General features: G+C 33.6%; 2 protein-coding genes across 8 annotated transcripts; one reads left to right on the plus strand and one right to left on the minus strand.

Annotated features, from left to right (window-relative positions):
- Positions 1–1,178: 1,178 nt before the first annotated feature.
- On the plus strand, positions 1,179–5,366 carry LOC106763885 (vesicle transport protein GOT1). 5 transcript variants are annotated; one of them, XM_014648058.2, is made up of 8 exons: positions 1,179–1,314; positions 2,732–2,800; positions 3,704–3,795; positions 3,893–3,973; positions 4,068–4,165; positions 4,246–4,327; positions 4,881–4,957; positions 5,034–5,366. In XM_014648058.2, the coding sequence occupies exons 2-7, from the start codon at positions 2,770–2,772 to the stop codon at positions 4,917–4,919; spliced, it is 423 nt and encodes a 140-aa protein (XP_014503544.1). In that variant the 5' UTR covers positions 1,179–1,314; positions 2,732–2,769; the 3' UTR covers positions 4,920–4,957; positions 5,034–5,366. The 5 variants fall into 5 exon arrangements, with proteins under 5 accessions (XP_014503544.1, XP_022637635.1, XP_014503543.1 ...); XM_022781914.1 differs by having other exon boundaries at positions 4,881–4,943; XM_014648057.2 differs by having other exon boundaries at positions 4,881–5,366.
- Positions 5,367–7,089: 1,723 nt separating this feature from the next.
- Positions 7,090–22,054, minus strand: LOC106764779 (rho GTPase-activating protein 7). Of its 3 annotated transcripts, none has more exons than XM_014649171.2 (22): positions 21,464–22,053; positions 20,338–20,374; positions 19,830–19,906; positions 19,356–19,426; positions 19,197–19,275; positions 18,938–19,082; positions 18,587–18,706; positions 18,354–18,431; positions 17,846–17,901; positions 16,524–16,593; positions 15,588–15,675; positions 14,401–14,644; positions 13,780–14,001; positions 11,196–11,498; positions 10,834–10,883; positions 10,534–10,594; positions 10,368–10,451; positions 9,474–9,587; positions 9,220–9,386; positions 8,700–8,769; positions 8,023–8,226; positions 7,090–7,714 (listed from the first exon to the last, which is right to left on the minus strand). In XM_014649171.2, exons 1-22 carry the CDS (start codon positions 21,515–21,517, stop codon positions 7,529–7,531), a joined length of 2,580 nt encoding a protein of 859 aa, XP_014504657.1. In that variant the 5' UTR covers positions 21,518–22,053; the 3' UTR covers positions 7,090–7,528. The 3 variants fall into 3 exon arrangements, with proteins under 3 accessions (XP_014504657.1, XP_014504656.1, XP_022637636.1); XM_014649170.2 differs by having other exon boundaries at positions 10,834–10,886; XM_022781915.1 differs by having other exon boundaries at positions 7,710–7,786; positions 10,834–10,886; positions 21,464–22,054.
- Between the last annotated feature and the right edge of the window lie 731 nt (positions 22,055–22,785).

The following is a 22,785-nucleotide window of genomic DNA, read 5'->3' on the forward strand; positions in this document are numbered from 1 at the left end:
GGTTCTGTCGTCGATCAAATGGAAACGCTATCCTACGAAAATTTAGAAAATGAATAATAGAAATCATAGTTAAAAGGAAGAAAATACCTTTTATAAAAGTCCTCCCGCGACTCTACGACGGGCCTCCGGCAGCAATCTGGCAGCACTAGACGGTTGGGACGACGACACGATTTCGTCTTCGAATGACGGCTTAACGGTGGCTTCGAGGACAGAACACAACGGCACACCTCCGGTGTCTAGGTTTTGCCTTCTTCGAAGGCCGACTCGAACGCGAATCTGGGTGGCTGCGTGAAGGGGAAACAGCGGACGAAAGGCTGGTCTCCAGCGGTAGCAGTCCAACGGCAGTGGTGGCCGATTGGAACCAGATCGTGACTGGCAGTGGTGGCTGGGTTCTCCAAAGCTCTTCGGGTTCTCCCTCTCTCTCCAATGTGTGGATTGCGCGAAATTTTCCAAAAAACATTTCAGATTCAAAATCTGTCCCATCTTTCCATACCACGTCAGCAGTCCATTTTAAAATCAATTACCACGTGGTCTTATCACATTTAGACATGTGTCCCGTGTCTAAATGTTGTTCAAAACTGTTGTTCATATATCATTTTCCATTTCGTTAACCTAGTTTCAAAGGATCAAGCTCAACCAATGAGGAGGTGCAAATAGCTAATGGAAAGCAATCAAAAGGAGTGCAAATAGTAACTATACTCGATAAATACCAATTTGGTTGGTATATTGGGCTCGAGTTTTGGACTTTTTAAAAGGCAATTTTTCAAGCATTTCCATAACTTTCTTTCTACCCTTCGTACGGATTTTTTTCATTTTGTCTTTTCTATACTCTATATATCTAAAAATTAAAAATAATTTTAAAATGTGCAATCCAAAAGTTAAAATTAATTTTCAAATTATTTAATTTTTAAACTATTTTTTCTCAAAATCTGAATTTCGAATTATACAATCCAAAAATTATTTAAGTTTTGGACTATATAATTCAAAAATATATATTTTTTTACAAGTCTGAATTTTTTTTAAAATAAAGTTTAGATACACAGTCTGAAAGTCAAAGAAATAACTTTCTACAATATGAAAAATAGAAAATGGAAAGAAATTTTATGAGGTGCAGGAAACAACCTATGGAGGTGCATGAAGAAACTTGCTTTTTAAAACCCATACATGGTTAGAACTGCTGTGGTTAGATTTCGATATTTTTTTTCCCAACTATTTTAATTTTTGCATTTTGAGAATCTTTCTCTGGTTCAACACTGCCACCACTTCCCGCGGTCATTTCCTCCTATTTCCGTCGACGCCTAGGTTCCGTCGCCGGTAACCTCACCGTCTCTTGCTGTGCCTGCATCTTAATTTTTCCTCTTTTTCTGGATTGATTTCTTTCCGTTACTGAACCAAAGATGTGAGATCCCACGGCTTTTGTTCTCTTCACTTTTCGACAATCGCGTTTTTCGAATCCCATTTCTTTTATCGGAGTCTCTACTTCAATTTCGCATTCAATTTCGAATGATTTCCTTCACCTGCTTTCGTAGCAATAGCATGGACTACGTAACTACGTTTTCATCAGTGTTCTCTTTGAAATACTAACGTGAAATATCCTATGGTTTGTTGTTAAAATGCTTGACTACCGTGGAAGAGAATGATCGATTGCACTGCAATCCCTGGCCTCTGGTTACTTCCAGTGTTCTCAGTTGTTATTCTACTGAAATTTATTGTTTTGAAATATCAAAACGCTAGAAAATATTCGTGTACAACGAAAAATGATCATTTGTGGTATTTCTACAAATCTTTTTGCGTAATTTTAGTTTGTTTTTATGTATTTAACCATACTTTATACAACACCTTTTGCGAACATACTATACATTTTGAGATGGATTGATAAATTTAGTGCTTAGTAGTGCATTAGTTTTTGTCGGGACTTCAATTCTAATTTCTAGGTCATGAGTTTTCATTATGTAAGTTCTGTTGGGGTGGATTAAGGAGTGATGTGAGTAAAGGGAATAACTTTCAATTTTTGAGCCTGGATTGGGTATTGATTATTGAAGTTGCCAGCTTTGATCATACTCGGTATGTATGCAAAGAAAATTTATGTTTGGTTTTTATTTCTTTTCTAAATACGGCTAGGTTCCAGAATTTGGAAAAACTCAACTACTCTAGTTTATGGATCAAATGAGAATATAGTGGTATCCATTGTTGAACTCTAGTTTATGGATCAGTGAAGAATATAGTGTGGTATGCGTTGTTGAAGTTGATTAACTGATGTGACCTTTCAGTTTCAGAATGACTAGAATATTTGGTTGTACGGTTTTAAATTAAATGCACCTCTTCTAATTCATGGATCATTGTAGTTTCCCTTCTCTTATACAGTTATACTTATAGTGCTGAACACATTGGATTTCCTTCCTACCTTCAACTTTTTTTGCTTGTATCGTTGCCTGTACTTTTTCTATGGACATAGGAAGCCTTATATTTGTGATCTATTTCATTTGAAAAATTTGATATTTTAGTGGCTGGGTAACTTGAGCTTTATATTATAATTCATTTGTTTTGTTCAATGAGAGTTGCACTTTGTTGAACTTTTAGCAGTTCGTCGTCCTAGCATCAGTTTTTGGATTAATATTTTCTATGGTGGCGGTGCTATAGTATGCTCTTTAAATAAATTTGTTCACGGAGAATATGATTCATATTTCACACTCATTTATAACAGAGTTTGGTTATTTATTTGGTGTTTCAGCGAAGGCAAGGTGCTTGATCTTCTGAGTTGTTGGTAAAATGGTTTCTTTTGAGATGAATGATCGAAAGAGTAAGTGGAATATGATACTTTCATTCTTTTATCTAGAATAACGTTATCCTACTGATTTTGAAGTGATCTAGCATCTTTAATGTTTATCTGTAAGAATGAAACATTGTGGGGCTAGCTAGTTCCATTAAATTACTTACCACATTCAAATGTTCAGTTGAAAAGTTACATGGTTTTGATTTATTTTGATCCTGTTCAATTGTGCAATACAAGACTCACACAATACAGTGCGCACTCAGGGTCTGGGGAAGGGTTATTACCCTGCACCCACAAGTAATTACTTCCACAGTTTAAAAGTGATCACATGGTGACAACGCCAAACATTACACCAAGGCTTAGGGAGTGTATGTCTCAGTTTAAATAGAAGCAACTAGAAATAAGGAAATTAGAACACGATTTCTTACTAAATTTTTTTGACCAAGAAGCTAGAGATATAAGATATGGTAGCCATTTTATAATCTAATGGCGGTTACCAATTCTCTTGTCAAAAAGTAGTAGTCACAACAGTGCTTCTACTTTTATTGAGATGTTATTTTTCTTATAATTGGTTATTTCAAAGTAATGGCATCACCTAATGAAGCTAATTGAGATTGACCAATAATGGCATTGTGTTGAACATTGTTAATATTGGTTCTCTTCTGGTTCTTGGACAAGAAGACATTTAGGATTATGTTATTAGTTTTTGCTAACTAATAACATTGTACAGTTTTCAATAAATATATTAGTGTCTTTATGGTGTTGTATCATGCTGGCTGGCATAAGTATTCATTTGACAAAACTGTGGATTAATTATTTTTCTGTATACATATTTGATATCTACTACTGTCCTATTTTTATTTTTTTTTAACTTATTTGCAGTTTTATTATCTTACTGTATTTAATGTATGTGATTGGCACATGATACAGAGATCGGATTAGGGTTAACTGGATTTGGTATATTTTTCTCATTCCTTGGGATTATCTTCTTCTTTGACAAGGGACTGCTAGCCATTGGAAATGTACGACTCATTTACAAATTACTTGTTTAAGTAGTTGCTTCTTATTTGATTTTTCTTAGTTACATATTTTTTGAGACCTTGTTGATGCTCAAATCAGATCCTGTTTGTTTCTGGAGTGACCCTAACCATTGGGCTGAAGTCCACTATGCAATTTTTCATGAAACAAAGTAATTTCAAGGTAAACTTGTTACATTTTATCAGTCTTTTCACTTGGTGCCCCGTACTTTCTTCATGGTAAATTTTCCCCACTGACAGCTTTACTCTTCTTCAAGGGGACAATCTCTTTTGGTGTCGGGTTCTTTATTCTTATAATCGGGTGGCCTATTTTGGGCATGATTATTGAGTTGTATGGATTCATCATACTATTCAGGTTTAGTGCAAATTTAAAAGAATTCTATTATGTTTTGAGTATTTTACATGCTTAAAGCTAATTATGAATTGTCTGCGCAGTGGATTCTGGCCTACACTGGCCGTTTTCATACAGAAGATTCCTGTTCTTGGTTGGTTGGTTGAACAACCATATATTCGATCGGTATGTTTTTTGTGATGAATTTGCCTATCATCTTAAGTCTTCACAAAAGTATTTACTCATTCAGCGGTCTGGGTTCTATACATGTCAATAGCCAGTGTTCGTGAAAGTCATCAAGAAATGTTTAGTCACTTTGATTGATTGATTGATCAATCTTGTTTTTCTTCAATAGGTGTGAATGTTGATATAAAGAGGAAAATTGACTATATAATGATCAATCTGCCATTAATTGTTGGTTTTGTATATCTGTCTATAAATTGTTGAGTGATGCTTCTTCTGTTTCTTTCTATCAATGCCATTAGAAGGATAACACCCAGGTTAAGAAATATAATTAACATAATTTATATTAAAATTATTTTTACTTGCTATCGTTTCTGTGATTTATGATATTTGTGGAAAGTATATCAGAATTTGGTAGAGATAACGTCATGGTTGAGATCGTATTAATTGATGATATGAAGTGCCACACATTCTATATATTGAAGCCCTTTGCTTTTACTTGCCCATTATGCTGAAATTTTCAAACTGATGCTGCTAATTTTCTGTGCATTTGCAGCTGTTTGATCGCTATAGAGGCAAGCGAGTGCCCGTATAAGACAGGAACCTATGGAAACATAATGTAACTGCTAGCAGGTGCATTGTAAGTCAATGTAAAGAAAATACTCTAGTAAAGATATCTAACTGAATTGAGTTCGCTTTTTGATGGTAGAAAATGATTATCATTTCATCATGATACTCATTCAACGGAAAGGAAAATTGCAAAGGGAAAAGGTTTTCACTTTACTATGATTCTAATACTTGGTGGAAAATCAATTGATATGGAGAATGGTGGTCAGTTCCATTTACGTTACGATTCCAATCAGAAACCTTCTGAGGTTTCCACGCCAAGTATCATCCTTTTGCTTTTTGTTCACACTCGTAAAAGGAATATAATGGTTTTAGATGATGTCATTGCAGCAATATAGAACTATTTTCTTTCTTCCCTATTCTTCCCTAAATATTGCAGTGTAATTTACTTTAAATATTGCACCTTTGACTACCATGGGATATTTTGTTTCTTAGAATTGGTGTTTTTCTTTTTAGGCTGAGTTTTGTTATTGATGTGACAACTCATACATTTTATACAATATTTTTGTGTTCATCATTTCTATTATATCAGTTATTACATTTATTTTCTACTTTAGATGAATAAATTGTTTTATACCTTATTGGACAAATAACATTTTTTGTATAGATTTAGTAGCACTTTTAGTATTTTAGTTTCAATTCTATTTTGAATTAATTTTTGTATTTCATTTTCTTAGAACAAAAATTGTACATTTTTTTTTCTCTTTTCAATTTTCTATTTAAGATCCTCAATATTTTATTGTCTTTTTAAATATTTAAGCTGGATTTGGGATATGCTACTATTTTGAAAGTTAAAAAAAGTCAAGATTTAATAAAATTTGAAGGATTTAGTATAACGTGAGATTCGGCTTTCAAGGGAAAGATAGGGATGTTTTTATTTTAAGTGAAATTTGATATTTATATGTTAGTTGAGTTAGTTGCAAAATAGTTTAATTAATTTAATTTATGATTTTATTTAGCTGAAATAAGAATTTGAGAATTGTTGAAAATCTAAAGTGTACTGAATTAAATATTAAATACACTTAAAATTTATAATGACATATTGCATATTTTACATTAACTTGTAATTTTATTATTCTGAATCAAACCCAAACTCAAATGAGAATCAAATTTTATGATAATAATTATTATTATTTACGAGGAAGGGTGAGTATATGGATATATGAATAAAAAACTTTTTTGTGTAGTAATAATTAATTTGTTTAATTAAATTTTTTAAGTGTTTTAAAAAAGAATTAAATTTAAAAGAGAAAGTGTCTTATTGGATTTGTTTTTTCAATTGCATTTTTATCATTATTGGAATATGATTGTTATTTTGTTTTGTTATCTCATTTATTTGTTTTTGCATGATAAAAATATGAAATTTTATTACTATTACAAAATAATATTATTTTAAAAGAGCTTTTACTCTTTTAATCGGTCTAGATGATAATATAAAATTCACAAAGAAATATAACAATCTTCATTATGCATGTTATTAATTAAATTGATAAAAATTACTTCTCATTTTATATTATCAATAATATCTTATATTTATCACTAAATTTTACATTTATTAACACATGCAACACAGATTGTATCTTCCTAGTAACTGACAAATTAAATGTCAGACTTAATACTAAAACATAAGGATTTTGAGTATACAACAAACCAAATCTTTTAGATAAAATTCAATAAAAAAAATATTCAAATTTATGAAGTATTAAAAGTTCAGCTAAGCGTAATTAATTTGCAAGTTCACTGTTAAACCTACCAACCTATCGTGTTTGATACGTACATTTAGATTAGACCTTAGACTTGAAATTTCGACAGGAGTAACATAAATACCAATTAAAAATACAATATTTTTTATAATTTGGCATATTTTAATATAGTCAATTTGAAAATGTATAAAAAAATGTTTACATAAACTGATAGGTAACACAGCATAGTTAGCTGGTACAATAAATGGAGAATTATTTAAGGTATTAAAGAAATGAATGATGCTAACTATAAATAAGAAAACAAGGTTGACAGGAAAATTGCATCTCGTGATTAGAGAAAAAAATTCATATTGTCATGAGAAAATTCATTGTTGATACAAAGTTTTGTTGATTTTCTTTAGATGATTTTAAGAAAAGCAGAATAGAATCTGAGCGTTGACCACAAACAACTTTGTAGATACACATCAATCATTCCACAGAGGTAACAAACTGGCAATTGTATGTTCCTATGTACAAAGAATTTGCCAAAACAGGAATTAAAATTTCCTCACTTAGGTTGTCTGTTCAACAACAAAATTCCCCATCTATTGACATATAATATAATTACACGAAATTCCATCCCCACCCTAAAGAAACAAAAGAACTCAAATGTTATTAAAAAGGAAAGAAAGCCTTTCATTTCAACTCCAATGAACTTCACTACCAAAAGAAGAGGAAAAAATTAAGTAGGAGCCAAGAGAATGAAGCAGAAGCAGAAGCAGTGCACAGACCATAAGGGATACAAATATATGCAGTAAGTCAAAGACTCAAAGGATATACAACATGTCAGCCAAAATTCTTCCACAGATTTTATGAAGCACACCTATTTGGCCAGTCAACTCCATGATGGTGACGATGGTTTATAGACAAAGTCTTGGGAAGTTGTAGAACCATAATTCAAATCAAGGTTATGGAGTTGTTCCATCAGCTGGGACCGCCGTTCCTTGAAAAAATCGAGACGAGTGGTTAACTCTACTAACGTTGAAGATGCTACAGATGGATGTCTTGCATATTCACCCACCTGAAACCAGTTCAACTGGGTCAGTTCCTAATCATCTCCATTCAGAAAGCAGACAGATTCTGCCATAATATACTGGTAAAAATCATAGTAGAAGATTTCAAGTCGACTAGAAATATGATCAAATTATAATATAAAAGTAACTGTAAATCTTTCAAACCGATTTTGTAAAGTTGAATTAAGATGAAAATTTACTTTCTAAAAAGTACAGTACTCATGGCACTCTTATGTGTCAAAACTGATAGAATGATGTTACTGGAATTTTGTATAAAATCCATTTTTTGGAGACATTTCTTTATCTGAGTGCTTACCTCTGCTGCCCTTGAGGTGGAGGGCACAGAGGCAGAGTCGACGGCACCGAGATCGTCTACGGACATGCTTGTTGATGCCTCAGTGCTTTTTGAATCACTAGGGCTTGACTCTACAAATTGCTTTCGAGAAGGCTGCCTACTACCATTACCAGATGCCAATACTTGTCCTTTGATATTTCTCCAATCAGTGCCCATCAAATTCTCCTGCAAAAATGAAAAGGCAAATTTTACTGTTGTTTGAGTGCTTTGAACGATGAAATATATCATCCAAAAGTAATGAACTAATTTTATCATAAAAAAGAAATAATAAAAATAGACTGGGTATGAAATTTGAGAAAAAAGTGCTCTCTACCCAGGAACAGAATTTTGGATCAGGAGAATTTCAGATTGTAATACACCAAATTCCCCAATTTATAGAACCTTCAAATACCATTTCCACGGTAATAACGAGTACAAAAAGGAAAAGAAAATAACAAGAAAAGTTTTTTCTTCATTAATGGAGTTCATTATGGAACTAACTTTTGTAATCATGCATCAAGCATCAACTTAAGCAATTACTTAAATACTAAAAGGAAGGAATTGAAAAGGTTAGATTAAGGACATAGAGAAGATTCAACCTCCTTCCTGGCTGTTTTTCCTTTAAATTTTGATTGTAAAATAGACTATATAAAACACACCTCAGTTCTTTGTTTCCTTTCATGATTACAGAAGGCCAGGGTTGAATCAAAATCTTGCTGAAGAAATCTCCTGCATGAGTGAAAAAATAAGAAAAATAAATAGCTACAAAAGAAAGAAATAATAAATTCACATGGATTTCAATTTAAAGGCAGATCCTACAAAAGAATGAAACAAGTGCAGCAAGAAATTTGTGTTTGGCTAGGATAAGTACAAGCACAAGGGGGCAGAGGATACAATTACACAAAGAATCCTTTACAAAGAAATCAAGAAGAAAAAATTATAACATTTCATTTCCATGTTTTAAGAAGTTTTTTAAACGCAATACTGAGTATCAACTCAAGTGGGTACTTGGTCTTTTGAAGTTGGTAATATGCCAGTACATTTAAATTGAATTTGGCATCAAATTCATGTGGAACTGCACCCATTTTTAATTTTGAAGAAAATCAAAAGCTTTTGTAATTAAATTTCCAGTAGATTCTTCCTCTTGGTGTTAGAAATAACATAGGTCTGCATACTCACTGTTGAGGATGATTCTGGGCATGCTGGTATCGATCACCCACATCAGTAAGTGATCCATAGTGATGCTGTCGTTGCTGATTAAGTTGATGATGGAGTTCTGCAACCTTCTGCTTCAATCTGGCCACGTCGGCTTCTGCAAGTGCTATCTCTTCCAGTTCAGCCTTTGTCTGTATATTAGCATATTTAGTAGAGGTTACTGAGGAAGACAACAAGAGTGAAAAAGAACGGTAAACATTACAAGAATACAAAATCACCTTGGAATCCATGCCACGTGAATTGGAAAGCTGTCCTGAAGACATACTCAAACCTACTTCCAATGCAGCTCTAAGATCCCTCTCAGCTTGCAACTGTTCTTGCAATCTTGAAACCTGTAGATTAAAAAATCAGTTGCAACTTATTAAGGGCCGAAATAAAAAATATATATAAAATGACAGAAATATACCCATGAATGTTATTTTCATTGTACTGCAACTCTGGCTAGAACCATGATTTCTGGTTAGCTAGGTAATTTAATGCATTTTTATGGTGGAATGTTATTTTTTACTTGATATTTTTTTTAATATCTTTAGCTATTTTGTGTTTCTTTCACTGCCTTTCAGTCATTTTGTTTTTCAAATGGATATAGGACTAAAAGGGAGATATGGTATAACGTTTTGCAAAGCAATTATAAATCCCAAGCTTCAATCAGTAGAAATACATCTCCAAAGGAGTTTTAGAAATTCCATATAGAGTTTAAAAGAAAAGAAAAATCCCAATGAAGAAAACCCTTCCATATGTAACACTTTAAATTATAATTTTTTTGAGCCTCCATCAGTAGTGTGAATTGTATTCTATCCATATCATAAATCATTGTAAAGTGGTTACATTATTAGCAACCAATATCTTGCATAGATTGTAGTAACACACAATAAAAATTCATTAGACCACTTTTGGTTTTTGAAAAGAATAATTTACCCAATTTTAATTCAAGAGGGTTCAATATCTTTAGAGAAAAAAGCTGAGCAAATTATTTCAAGAGTGCCAAACCCAAGAACGTCTAGAAATCACACGTCACATTAAAAATATGCAGCAGAGCACAGGAGAAACTAGTAAATAACATTTAAATGGTCCCAATTCATAATGGAAGGAGATAAATCAACAGTAAGTACATCTTGCTCAAGTGCCAAACGCCGCTCATGCAAGGCCTGCTTCCTTCTCTCTAAGCTTGCTTGTAAAATTGCATTGCCTCTAGCCTAAAATGAAAACAGGACCAATTCCGTTAAAAAGTTCTCATTATATGTTTTGGCATAAAATAAGTAAGCACAAGAAATCTACCTCCTTTGCAATTCTGTGTTGCAAATCATTTTTTGCAATCTCTAGCCTCTGAATAGCAAGCCTACAGACACCAATACCATTATAGTCATTTGCTTTCAAGGAATAAAATAGAAATCACATGACGCAAGGAGCCAACAAAACAAGGCTGTTAAAGCTGATGAAATTGCCAACCCATTGTCTAACACGTCCAAAACAGCCATGAAAAGGGATCAAAGAATAACTCCAAATTTTAACAAGAAACATAACCCAAGAGAACACACTACTATACAACGAAAAACAAAGTCAAATCTAGTATCTTACTCCTCTTCTCCGGAAGAATCAACTGACTCCACTGATGGTGTCTTCCTTGGCTGCTTAAATCATAACAAATTATCAGATGTCATGTATTTACCTTAAAAATTATTAAAAAAATAAAAACTGCAAAAACTGGGAAGAAAATTTTTCCCCTCATAATAAAATTTAAGTACATCCACTGCTAACATATTACGTCTGCACAATTTAGTCGCTAGCTTATTGCAAGTATATTTTGTCACATAAATTTCTCATTATCTTACAAATGGTTGTTAGTGTAATTGTTATTCCTGTAATAAACTCCCACTGTATACCAACTTAGATCTCTGACAAATTTGTTAGGGAGTAAATGGTCAAAAATAAAAACTCACATTGCTCCTTCCCCAGAATGCTGACCGCTTAGAACTGAAACTAGCACTACTTGCTTTACCAGTTTGCTTCACAGCTCCTGATTCAACCACAGAAGATAAAATCTCACCCATAGATCGATAAGATTCAGTGGAAGGCAACAAATTTGAAGGATCATTATCATCAACTGGGTTTTCACTGCCCTTTCTTTGCTTGTTTTGATCCTCAGTCAGTGGGGTATCTGGAACAGCATTTAGATTAGCATTTTCTGTCTTAACATGGTTACTACTGGATGATCCAACATCAGAGTCATCACCTCCAAATGCCTGCAGGAACACAAAGAAGAATTTAAGAGGATAGGGGGAAAAGAAAACAACATTGTTAATCACAGCAGATGATTATTCAAAATAAAGTCCCTTTCCCTAGCCTGATAAAATTTCCACATAAGGGAACAGTAGCAACATAAGTAGCTTTATCTCACTAGGTGAAGTTAGTTACATGGATCACAAAATGTCATTGAACTGGTTTAAAACCAAATTCTTGGATATTATTCACCAAAACATCACCAGTGGCATTCAATGAACTCTTTTGCCAATGCCCAAACCACCTTGACCAATCATCTGGCATTTTTCCTGATGAATCACACCGATATCTTAAAGTATACAATTATTGCATATTGTATCTTATTTTGTGGACCTGAACATAAAATTAATCGTAACGTACTCATATACGTTATTTTCACCGTTTTCTCTAGTGCCATTATAGCCTAACCTTCAATAACATAAAGTATAGCAAATCGTATTAAATGATAAAAATTCTCACCGAGTTTGGCAGATGTTTTGAAATAACAAATGACCCTAGATGATTTTCTTCATTTTAGCCACATAACTAGTATCATGTGGACCACATTTGAAATATTAATCCTGTATACCTAAACCTCAAACCAATGGTATGACTAATTTTCCATATTATTTTGAACCCTGTCATTTGCGTCTCATTTCTTACTAAATTGCAATTCATAATTTGTGTTACTCCAGCTCAAGTGAAAACCCTATGATTCCAATGACTTTCCATCTACAAACCCTTAATGTCAAATTATACCATTTGCAAAAAAACATGCATTTAGGGGCAACCTCACACACACACACACACACACACACAAGTGTGTGTGTCTTGATCTCACCTCCTGGAAATCTCAGACAGTCAATTATCACATTATACATGCCTTGTATAACTTGGACACATCACATGAATATCTTTCTTTTTTAAAGCCACATAAAACTTCTCTTGCCCTTGATTACATGCTTTTTCCAAGTCAATAAAAATAAAACAAGTTTCTTTTTTTGCCTCAGTACCTTACCATTAAACCCCTGTAGAAGATAAATAGATTTTGATGAAAACATTTCTGACATGAACCCAACTAATTCTCCACAATCCTAGTCCTTTCTCTTAGTCTATGCTCAAACACCTTTTCCCATAATGTCATAATATGAATCGTAAATTACCTCCCTTGTACATGAAATGCGCCTCCATTCTCAGGAATGTAGTAAGGCAAACGATAACCTGTTCTCATACACATTTGCAAACCTCAACAGGAATGCTATCATAAATTTTTACTATTATATGCATGTTGTTCTTACCTCTTACTTTCCTAGTCTACCAAAGGTATAAATCCTGTAACATCTACCTTCTGAGCTTTCTCTTCAAACTGTATGCCTTAATGAACTTCCGTAATGTTAATCCTGCTTCAAATCATGGTGCCTACCAACACCAAAGACTTTACCTAATAAGAAACCAATATTCTAAGAACCAAAACTAATTAGACATACCTAAAATAGCTTCCTTAGGTCCAGAAAAATGATAGGACCCTTCACTCATTTCACCACTTTTGAGGGTCAATGTACTGACTCTAGCTCAATTAAAAGTGTACTTGAGTCATACAAAACATTACTTCGAAGAAACAACTTAAGTACCAAGAATATCCTATTGAGTGATTCACGTTTGGGGTTTCAACAAGTTTTATCAACCAAACACAACCATTCTCTTCCACTCAATCTTGGGACTGACTATGGCTAAACAGTAAATTACCAACATACCTTAGATGTTTTAGGTTTATTAAAGAGATCTCTCCTATATGGCTATATCATGAAAATGTTTAATTCCCTTGCACGTACAAAAATGCAACAACTAAATCCAAAGCTGTCAGGCCGAACATATTTATTGACTCACCCATTGGCTTGTAAATATTTGTAGTGAAATGTCATTCCCTTCCTAGTTTACTCTAAAGAGTAATATTGGGAAAAATATAAGAACAAACTCGTGGTCGATTAATCTTCAACTAAAAAGATATGGCACAGAATCAAAATTATGCTCAAGTGAAGGAAGATCCTTCCCCTCTTACCAAAACAGAAGGATGAACAAGGGTATGAATGACACTTAACCACAAAATTCCATGATCTAACTGTTATGTGAAGCTAATGAATCTTTCAGGCTAACAACGACACAGTCTGTACAGGTTTTCTTACTCAGGTAGTTTTATGTAGCAAAGAGCATTTCATTTCAGGTTTGATAAAAAAAAGTCAGACACAAAAGAACAGAGGAAGTAACCTTATAATCATAAAGATCACTGCCAGCATAACCACTACTTTCACTCAATTTTCCACTCTGAACACGATCAGCATCTTCATCTGTCTCCTGATCAACTTCATTCTCTGCATCATGGTAACCATTTTCTTTCACATCTATATTATCATCATCAGTTGAATCTTCACTCCCACTGTTTTCAACCCGAGAATCTGCTGACATGGAACATCTCTGTATATTTTCTTCCTGAAACAGCCCACAAAAATCAGGTTGCATTGCTCAAACATGGCATGAAAATAAACACTTGGACATTTAATTTTAGCTACATTATAGGAACAACCTATACTAGAAGAGGTAAAACCATTTTAGCTGAGCATACAATCAAAAGATCAAAGTTTATACAAAGAGTTAACTTGATTGACCAGTTCCACAGAAAACTCTTATAGAACGTTTCGCATGTTTGATACAGACAAATGAAGCTCATATAAGAACAAAAAGAAAAGCTGAGCCTGCGAGTAATTAGGATACCTCGAAGCTAAATAAAACATATATGCAGCCACTAGAAGTTACTGTTCCTAATTGGAAGCATACACAAACCAGGAAACAATTAATCAAAAAAATACATGTTGATTGAGAGTTTCTCACATCAAATATATTCTCATACTCCTCCAACAAAGTGGTAATAATGGCTTGAGCATTATTAGCAGCATTGGCGGCGGCAAGAAGCTGAGCTGAACTATCACCACTGACATCAAATTCATCCTCCAGCTCACACTCTCCAGCTAGCAGAGGTCGTAAAAGCAAGGGTGCCATGCAAGCAGCAACAGCAGATTGAGTCATCCTATTCTCTTGAGAATGAGAACCAATTGTGTGCATCATCTTCAGAATTCTGCAAAATTTATGATATTTGTTTTGTTAGTGAAACATAGCTATTAGCTACTGCACATAGACATAATAACTGTAACAGGGTATTCTTCATCACCGAATATTATATAGATAATGTTAAGAAATGGATTTTAAGTCTGACTCGACTTACAAAATCAGTTTGTAAGGTAAGGTTTACACCTACGTATATATTCTAAATTGGCCTTATCTCTAGTCGATTTGGACTTCCAACACATCTCCCTCACGTCGATTTATATACATCTCATACATGAAACTAAACATTAATAGGTGATTCGATAACGGGTGGAATGATATGTCCAACAAACACAAATCTCGCTAACATAGACTTTAACTCATAGCTTTGATAACATGTTAAGAAATGAACTTTAAGTCTCATTCAATTCTACAAAACTGACTTATAAGATAGAGTTTGCACCCACATATATATTCTAAATTGGCCTTATCTTTAATAGATGTCGGATTTCCATCAAATAACAAAAATTTCACAAAAACTGAGGTGAGCTTGAGTTTAGTTTGTCAGATAAAGATAGTGTAACAAAAGTTTTGAAATCTTCATTTTATTGTATCTATAAAAGGTTGAGGTGAGCTTGAGTTTAGTTTGTCAGATCAAGATAGTGTAACAAAAGTTTTGAAATCTTCATTTTATTGTATCTATAAGAGGTTGTTTTCTAAGACCGCATAAACCTGAACAACAAAATATAGACTCTCCCAAAACAAACAGATTCTTATATTCTTATTCTTATAATTTACAAAAGCAAACCAAATTGCGATCAAGAAAACCCAGTTAACAGTTTTAAGTATATGTTTTCAATAATTCTACAATATGAGGATGACATACAGTGAATGAAGGAAAGAGTATGTGGGTGTGACCGTGAGTAGACTGTACAGTAGCCAGTTAAGAGGAGAGAGAGAGAGAGAGAGAGCACCTTTGTAACAATCGGCGATTTGGCTCAGGAAAAGTCTCCAATATAGCACATCGCATTGCATTAATCCTAGCTTCCTTACGATCAATTTCTTGCAAAATGAAAACAGTAACAATTAACTTAAGCATAGATTGCACCTAAAGAACCCAAGAAAAGAAACAAAATAACCGAATGATATTCATGAAGGAAAATAGCAAAACCATTAGATAGATGAACATAGGCAGTTTAGCTTATTCCATACATGATCCATGCAAATTTATAAAAACGGGAAAATGGGTAAGAATCAAATTGGACTTCTATGAATAGTAACTGCACCAAACATGCATTTGGTCTTCATGTTTTTACCAAAACATTTATAGCAAAAACTAATCCATGGGAGGCACCTTTTGCTCATTTTATGGTGCTTTCACAATAAAAAATTATCTATATCACATGAATGGAATAAAACACTACAGAAACTTCACTAAAGATTTCATCTACATGCACGTCTCTATTTCACAGAAAATCTTTAACAATGACAGTTGTTTTTTTAAATCAATATATTTTCAAAGTTCAAACATATTCCATACGAAAAAAGCAGGCAGCAGAGAATAATGTAATTTCATTCACCTATAATAGGAAATTATGGAGGAAGGGTATAAAATATTTAAAGTATCAGTGAGGATAGTTGTTGCTAAGTTATTTACCTCGAAAAGACATTTAAAATATGTCCAGTTGTTCAATAATTTTCATTATATGTATAACCAAATCTAGATTATCTGAATAAAGGATTCTTTATTAAAATCCTCTGATAAAAAAACATACAAAAATAAAATTAAAAAAAAAAAAAAAAAGAGGCAAAAAGTATATAGAGAAATATGCATCATTTCAAAAGAACACAAACCACCTACTGCCAGAAGCATATGGTTATATGGAGCATAAACATAGAGCTCAACTTACTATAAGCCTCCAACAAAGCAGTGCAGCATGAGGCAGGAACTGGAGAGGAGGGAAGCTCCCTCAGAACATGCTGTAAATACACCCAGTGGACTGTCATTAAATAAAATGCACAATCCAACATTCCAACAGAACATTTTAAAAACACAGGATCCATATTAATCAGATTGATTGTAGCAAAATCACAGCTGCTTTCAAATGAGGCTTCTATTAATCTCTTAGGCCGATGAAAGAATGCATGATTGGTTTTATGGCCTTTAAGTCTTAATTATAAGCACAGGGAAACTATGAAAAAATGTGGAGGTTCCGGTATTAATTAATTTTACAAAGTAAGCCACATTTAGTATATAGACTAGTATCTAATACACAATGAGTTGATAAAAGGGAGTTTTTTTTTTTTTAATAAAAATGAGTGCTAAGGCATCACAATAATGAATTAGAATTCACTAACTCTGCTCATGTCATTCAGGCATATTTGGTTTACTAATTGCTGATGCAGTTTCTTTTAGTTAGAAGCACACGACAGCCCTATAGGTTGGTCCTCTAGCAGTTCTTGTTAGTGTGCTCTTTAATAGCCGTCAAATAATAAAATCAGAGACAAGTCATGTTAAAAACCTGTCTGAATGGCACTACGCACTAGCTTATATTGAGTAATTGTTCTAACTGTACATTATTAGCTCAGTTTCTTGTAAACTGGAAATGAAATCCTGTCAAATCACAACACGTCAAATATATAATATTTATTCCTGATTCTCGACACTCCTATTATGACGTCAACTAAGTAAGTAGAGTTGGTTTTTCAAAGACTGCTTGAAAGAACATTATAGTCTGATAATAGAAATCTTATCAAAATTGAACTCACTTTTATGCCTTTTCTTCCCTGTTCAGCATACAGTCTCTTTCCTGATTTTTACTCGGTAGACATGCAGAGGGACTGCACTCTTCTACACTTATAGCTAATGCCATTGTCAACTTTTGCTTTGTTTTACACTCAATTGCTGCTACGTTTAAGGAGGTTTCTTATCTTACTCCAATGTGTAAACTTCTTTCTACTTCTAGATGGTAAAATTAACAGGGGAGAAGTTTGTAGAATTCTTAAACTTCTTCTGCATAACGATGTCCATAATTTTTATTTCCCAGAGTTGAATGATGTGTGGGTTAGATAGCATCGCCTTTCCTAATGTTTGTAGGAAACTTTAATATTAGATTGACGACTTTTTGATCGAGATCTAGTATGTATGCTCCACATATAGTTTATTTACTTCTATTTTCAAATATGTATATTCATTAATAATGAATTATTAAAAAGAAGCTAGAATAAATACCTTAACACAGTCACCAACAACATGAGCATCCTCCTCAGGACCAAATTCAGTCTTGCCTGGAAATATCAATAAAAAATAGGGCATTCATAAGTGGCATCCATCAGCACATAAATCCATAGATTAGTCCAAGTGTTTAAGCCTGAAGTCATTAACTATCTCTCACCAGCAGAAGGGTTAAACCAAGAAAATAGTCATAATATCAGTCCAATATCAAGGGCAGCTGATACTAAAAATGACTCCATACTTACTAAGTTATAGCTTTTAAATTGGATGGCAAGGAAAACTACGCAGAACAACATAACTTGAAGAGGTACGCTATGCTTGGTTAGTTCATTTTGTCAATTTGGATAACTGGGATATATGAAAGTTAGATTTCCTTTCTTCCAATTTTTTTCTCTGCTAGCTGCTTTGTTGAAGCCAGTTAACTTTATTATAATGCTATCTGTACCAACGACCCACCATCTTCAAATGAAAAGAATGCCAGGGTTTTTAAGAAAACTGTGTGTACCTTGTTCGTATTCTTGAACTCTCCTATCTACTTCCTCAACATCTGCAGACTGCCGCAGTATTCCTTCAACTTTAACTCCTGCAAATTAAAAATGGAACAATCAGTAGGACTCGTCACTGAAGAATAAGGTAGACCTTGTTTAATGCATTCAACATTTTTCTTTTCCCTTACACAGTCAGACACATGGAAGGATGTGAAATGAAACGCGGATGTAGTAAAAGACCATAACTTACCATACTTCTCTAGAAACCGAAGAGCTTTCTCAAGGAAAGATGGACCTCCATCAATATCTTCTAGAGCTAGCAGAATTGGTCTTCCAACGACCAGAGACTTAATTGGGCGCTTGTCCCTCCCTGGAAACACCGCAAAAAATATGGTGAAAATGAGGGCAGATTTTTTTCAATAAGATGAAAAAATAACATGGATGACAAAAATCTGCACAATCCTATTAATAAAATCTTGAAAATTAAATAAAAAAAAGCAAGCATAATCATACAGAAACAACAGCAGAATTGACATATAAATAATATAAGCTAATAAACATTAAATAAATAAATAACATTTAATAAATAATGAGCAGATACATTGATGGAAAGACCCTTCAATAGAATCACTAGCATCACTCCGAAAAATCCCATTGTGTCCCATAACAAGGGCAGCATTTGGTGCCTGTGCAAGCGCTTGTTCAAGGGCTGTCTTCCATTCAAACAGGTCTTCTGATGTCTCAGCCTGATATTTGAAAAAACAATCAGGGTTTATATGGCCCAACAATTAATAATGCATTTAGAAGTTGTACAAGTGAATTTTATTCTCATTTTCTTAAAAATATAAAAAATAAAACACCTTAAGGGTAAATGCTCGCCCATCCCTTCCATCTGGAAATAATACTGTAAGAAGCTTTTTGTCTTCTCTAACAACAACACTGGAAAATAAAATTCACAATTTTTACACAGATTCAACATCAAAATTGACAACTACATATCATCAATGTGTCAAACGTACCTCCCTGAATTGTTTAAGTCTATACCTCCCAATGTCAGGTTTACTTCACCCCCTCTCTGTGGAAGGGCAGTCTGCACGATCAATCAAAGTAATGATAAAATTATAAATAAAGACAACAGAAGTAACTCTCAAATATTTGAGTAAAAGACATCAGCACCAATAGGTAAAGACTTTTCTAGTATTATCCAATCCTCTGTTGTCTAAGTCACATAACTTACTCTCCATTCTCCAATAAGAAATGTACAGTAAATATAATGCCATTTTACAAAAAAACAATCAAATCAGCACAAAGTGTATCAACAAAAATACCCATTAGTTCATCTACCAAGAAAGCTTAATCAATCAACATATTAATTTTTGTCATGCTCTTCAACCATATCTGCTTAATTGAGAGTTGAATCAAACAAAACAACAGAGGAAAAAGAAGACAAAAGATACCAAAAGTAGAACGAGAAAGATTTAAGAGATACTAACAGGATCATTTTTGAAGAAAACCAGTGACGTGCGTGTGAGTATAAACCACCGCTTCTTCCAAGACTTCCAACCTATTCCTACAGAATATCAAAATGGGATAACACTGGTAAATTCCTATACCATTGATTTATTCAGAGATAACAAATGCAAAACCATGGAGAACAGATGTGTCAGATACTTCGCATTAGTAGTTCAAAACATTAGGTTAGTGATTACCTATCTGTTAGTTATTTTAGTGGGTACAGTTGGTAATGTGAGATGCTTGGTAAAGTTATTTTTCCTAAAAATAAGAAGGGGTGTTTTGAGGAAGGGATATACAGTCACTTTGTGTCAGGATTGAGGCCAATGTACATTTGCAGGTGCAGAGCCTCGAAGTTCTACAAATTCAATCAGTTTTATTACTGATTTTCCTCAGTTCTTACTAGAACCTACCCAAATATCTATACTGTCGAGAAAATAAGAAAATAAACAAGAAAATGTATGATGTGGGGAGACAAAGATTACCAACCTTTTGAAGATATGAAAAGCGGCCCACTCTTAAAAACCTGCCGAATAGAAACATCAGTTAGGAACCACAAGGTATGTTCTGACTAACTTAACTGAAATAAAACAAGTTTGACCAAAATACATAACACCCTGCCTCCAAATCCAACTCAATACTTGGGAAAATAAATACTAACATCATCCTATTTATGGACAGGGGATATCAAGATTGTAGTTAAACAGTGGAAACACAGGCGCATTAGTACTTGTGTGTCCACCTTTTTCTTACCCACTAAAATCACACTTACCAAAATAAAAATAAAAACAGATATATAGAAGCACATTTATCAAAATGTTGAGTAAGGGTAAAATTGTACAAAAAATCTGTACAACGAAAACAGTTACAAAAATTAGTATCCCATTTATCATAGCTTCTTCGGATTTGTCAACTACCATATATGTTTCACTGCCATTTCTTCATTTTGACAATGTAGTTCAGCAAACAGGTGAGTCAATCAGTTCTAATTAATGGGCTAAAATGCTCAATAATTTTTATTTACATTTTTCTCACTCGTCCATCTGTTACGTGTATACTATCGTCCTCCAGACTGTTAAACCCCTTCTTTAGTTTAACAAAAGAATAAACAGATATTATATATATATATATATATATATATATATGAAATCTGAGGCAATAATCTTAGCCTCCAACATGTCAGCAATTATCAATCACATTGCCCAAATAAGTCCCTTTCGTTGCCACAAAACTATAAACACAAACAAAAATTCAAACGAAACTAAAAGAAAGCCAATTATATTGAGGAAATTTCAATTAAAGTAACGTAACACTGCTATGAAATCAAAGTCCTAATTTTAACTGGGACCAAGCAAAAATACACTCTGCAAACATTCCCTCCTCAATTCTCTAAGAGAAAAAGAAATCACCGAGGCCAAATCCCACTTCCATCCCCAACATTGCCAAAGAAACTAACACAAATAAGGGCCAAACCAAACGTGTCCCAGTTCAGTCAACAAATCAGGACCTTTATCTCAAACTCAATTTTTCATTACCTAAAGTCTGCATTGGACTCAAAACAATATTTTGCAACAAAAATTCAAAATAATCTCTGCCGCTCCAGAGCAAAGCATACCGTATTAGAAGCACCAGGTCTCGGACGCTCAAAAGCCGCTAAAGAAGCAGACATTTCCACACAAACGCAGTATCACTGAACAACCAGCATTGCCACTAACTTCAAAACCCCAAACACCCCATCAACCCCAAAAAGAAAATCAAACTAAGTTGTCAATCTCTCAACATTTGAAAACCCCCACAAAACCAATCACAGTTCCCTGTTGAGTCAACCCATCAGAGGATCCCCAGTGAGTTCCAACCCCAACAGCAAACCCACCAAAATCTCTGAGATCTGACCGAAAAGTCCCAACCTTTCAGCGCCTAGGGTTAAAAAATTCCAACTTGATTCTATCCCCACATGAACCACAAAAGGGGCAAGAACTCTCCCCTTCCGGAGCTCAATTTTCCGTCACTTTCTCGGCGATTTTCTCGCACTTTCTGGGGAGATTAGGTGGGAAGAGGAAGCAACAGTGGTTGTGCGGTAATGTGAAAATTCTTAAGACAAGGGTTCCTTGCTTTTCACCTACTTCTGGTGTCTGAGTGTGCTTGGGAAGGTAGAGAGAGAAAGAAGGGGTAGAGAGAGAAAGAGAGGGAGAGAGGGTAAGGGCATTGGGTCCGATATAGTCAAGTTTAAGTCTTGTCAGGTAACTGTCCAATGAAACTTTGCCACGTCAGCAACATACCAGAGTGAGTGCTTGTAAATTATGAATGTTACCTAAACATATAAATAATGGTCTTATTTGGATGGTTGGATTTTGGTTTTGGATGCTCTTTCTAATTCAAAATACACTTACTTCCTTAAATTTTGTTTGTACCATTTTCTACCAATTAAAAACTTTCACATAAATATTTTTTAGTTTGCATAGATAAAACAAAAGTGTCATTTGTAAATTTTACAATAAAAATTCATTTTCTTAATTTGGAATGTTTAACTCTTTTAATTAAAGTTTGAGGTTTTGAATATAGAGTTTTTATTAAGATTAATTAAAAGAAATAGCCAGATGGTCAATTTTGTTACTTTGGATTATTTATGAAAATCTTTGTGTGTAAATAGAAATTACTCATACTATTTTTTACTTTTTCTTTCTAATTTTGACACGATTCTCTTCACATGCATGTGTTAGTAACAACATCTGAAACCAACATAGAAATAGATACTTCTATATATGTAAACTAAACTAGTTTAGTTGAATTTCTAAAAATGGTTATAACTTGCACTTTAATTTCTATCTAATAATATTGAAGGTAATTTCAGTTATATCACTATCAATTCAAAACATCTATTCAAAATAATAAAAAATAAATAAAACATAAATTAAAAACACAAATTTATGTGTATGT

This window comes from Vigna radiata, chromosome 6, assembly GCF_000741045.1.
Source record: "Vigna radiata var. radiata cultivar VC1973A chromosome 6, Vradiata_ver6, whole genome shotgun sequence".
In the NCBI taxonomy this organism is placed as follows: domain Eukaryota; kingdom Viridiplantae; phylum Streptophyta; class Magnoliopsida; order Fabales; family Fabaceae; genus Vigna; species Vigna radiata.

What these genes read in the sequence shown, in the direction of transcription:
- LOC106764779 (XM_014649170.2), bottom strand. Translation starts at nt 21,517, where the DNA reads ATGTCTGCTTCTTTAGCGGCTTTTGAGCGTCCGAGACCTGGTGCTTCT. An exon ending in TGCTTTGTTGGAGGCTTATA is followed by an intron (nt 15,676 to 16,523) that starts GTAAGTTGAGCT and finishes TCATTTTGCAAG; the next exon opens with AAATTGATCGTAAGGAAGCT. An exon ending in AGTATGAGAATATATTTGAT is followed by an intron (nt 14,002 to 14,400) that starts GTGAGAAACTCT and finishes GGGCTGTTTCAG; the next exon opens with GAAGAAAATATACAGAGATG.
- LOC106763885 (XM_014648057.2), top strand. Translation starts at nt 2,770, where the DNA reads ATGGTTTCTTTTGAGATGAATGATCGAAAGA. An exon ending in GACTGCTAGCCATTGGAAAT is followed by an intron (nt 3,796 to 3,892) that starts GTACGACTCATT and finishes TGCTCAAATCAG; the next exon opens with ATCCTGTTTGTTTCTGGAGT. An exon ending in TGAAACAAAGTAATTTCAAG is followed by an intron (nt 3,974 to 4,067) that starts GTAAACTTGTTA and finishes CTCTTCTTCAAG; the next exon opens with GGGACAATCTCTTTTGGTGT.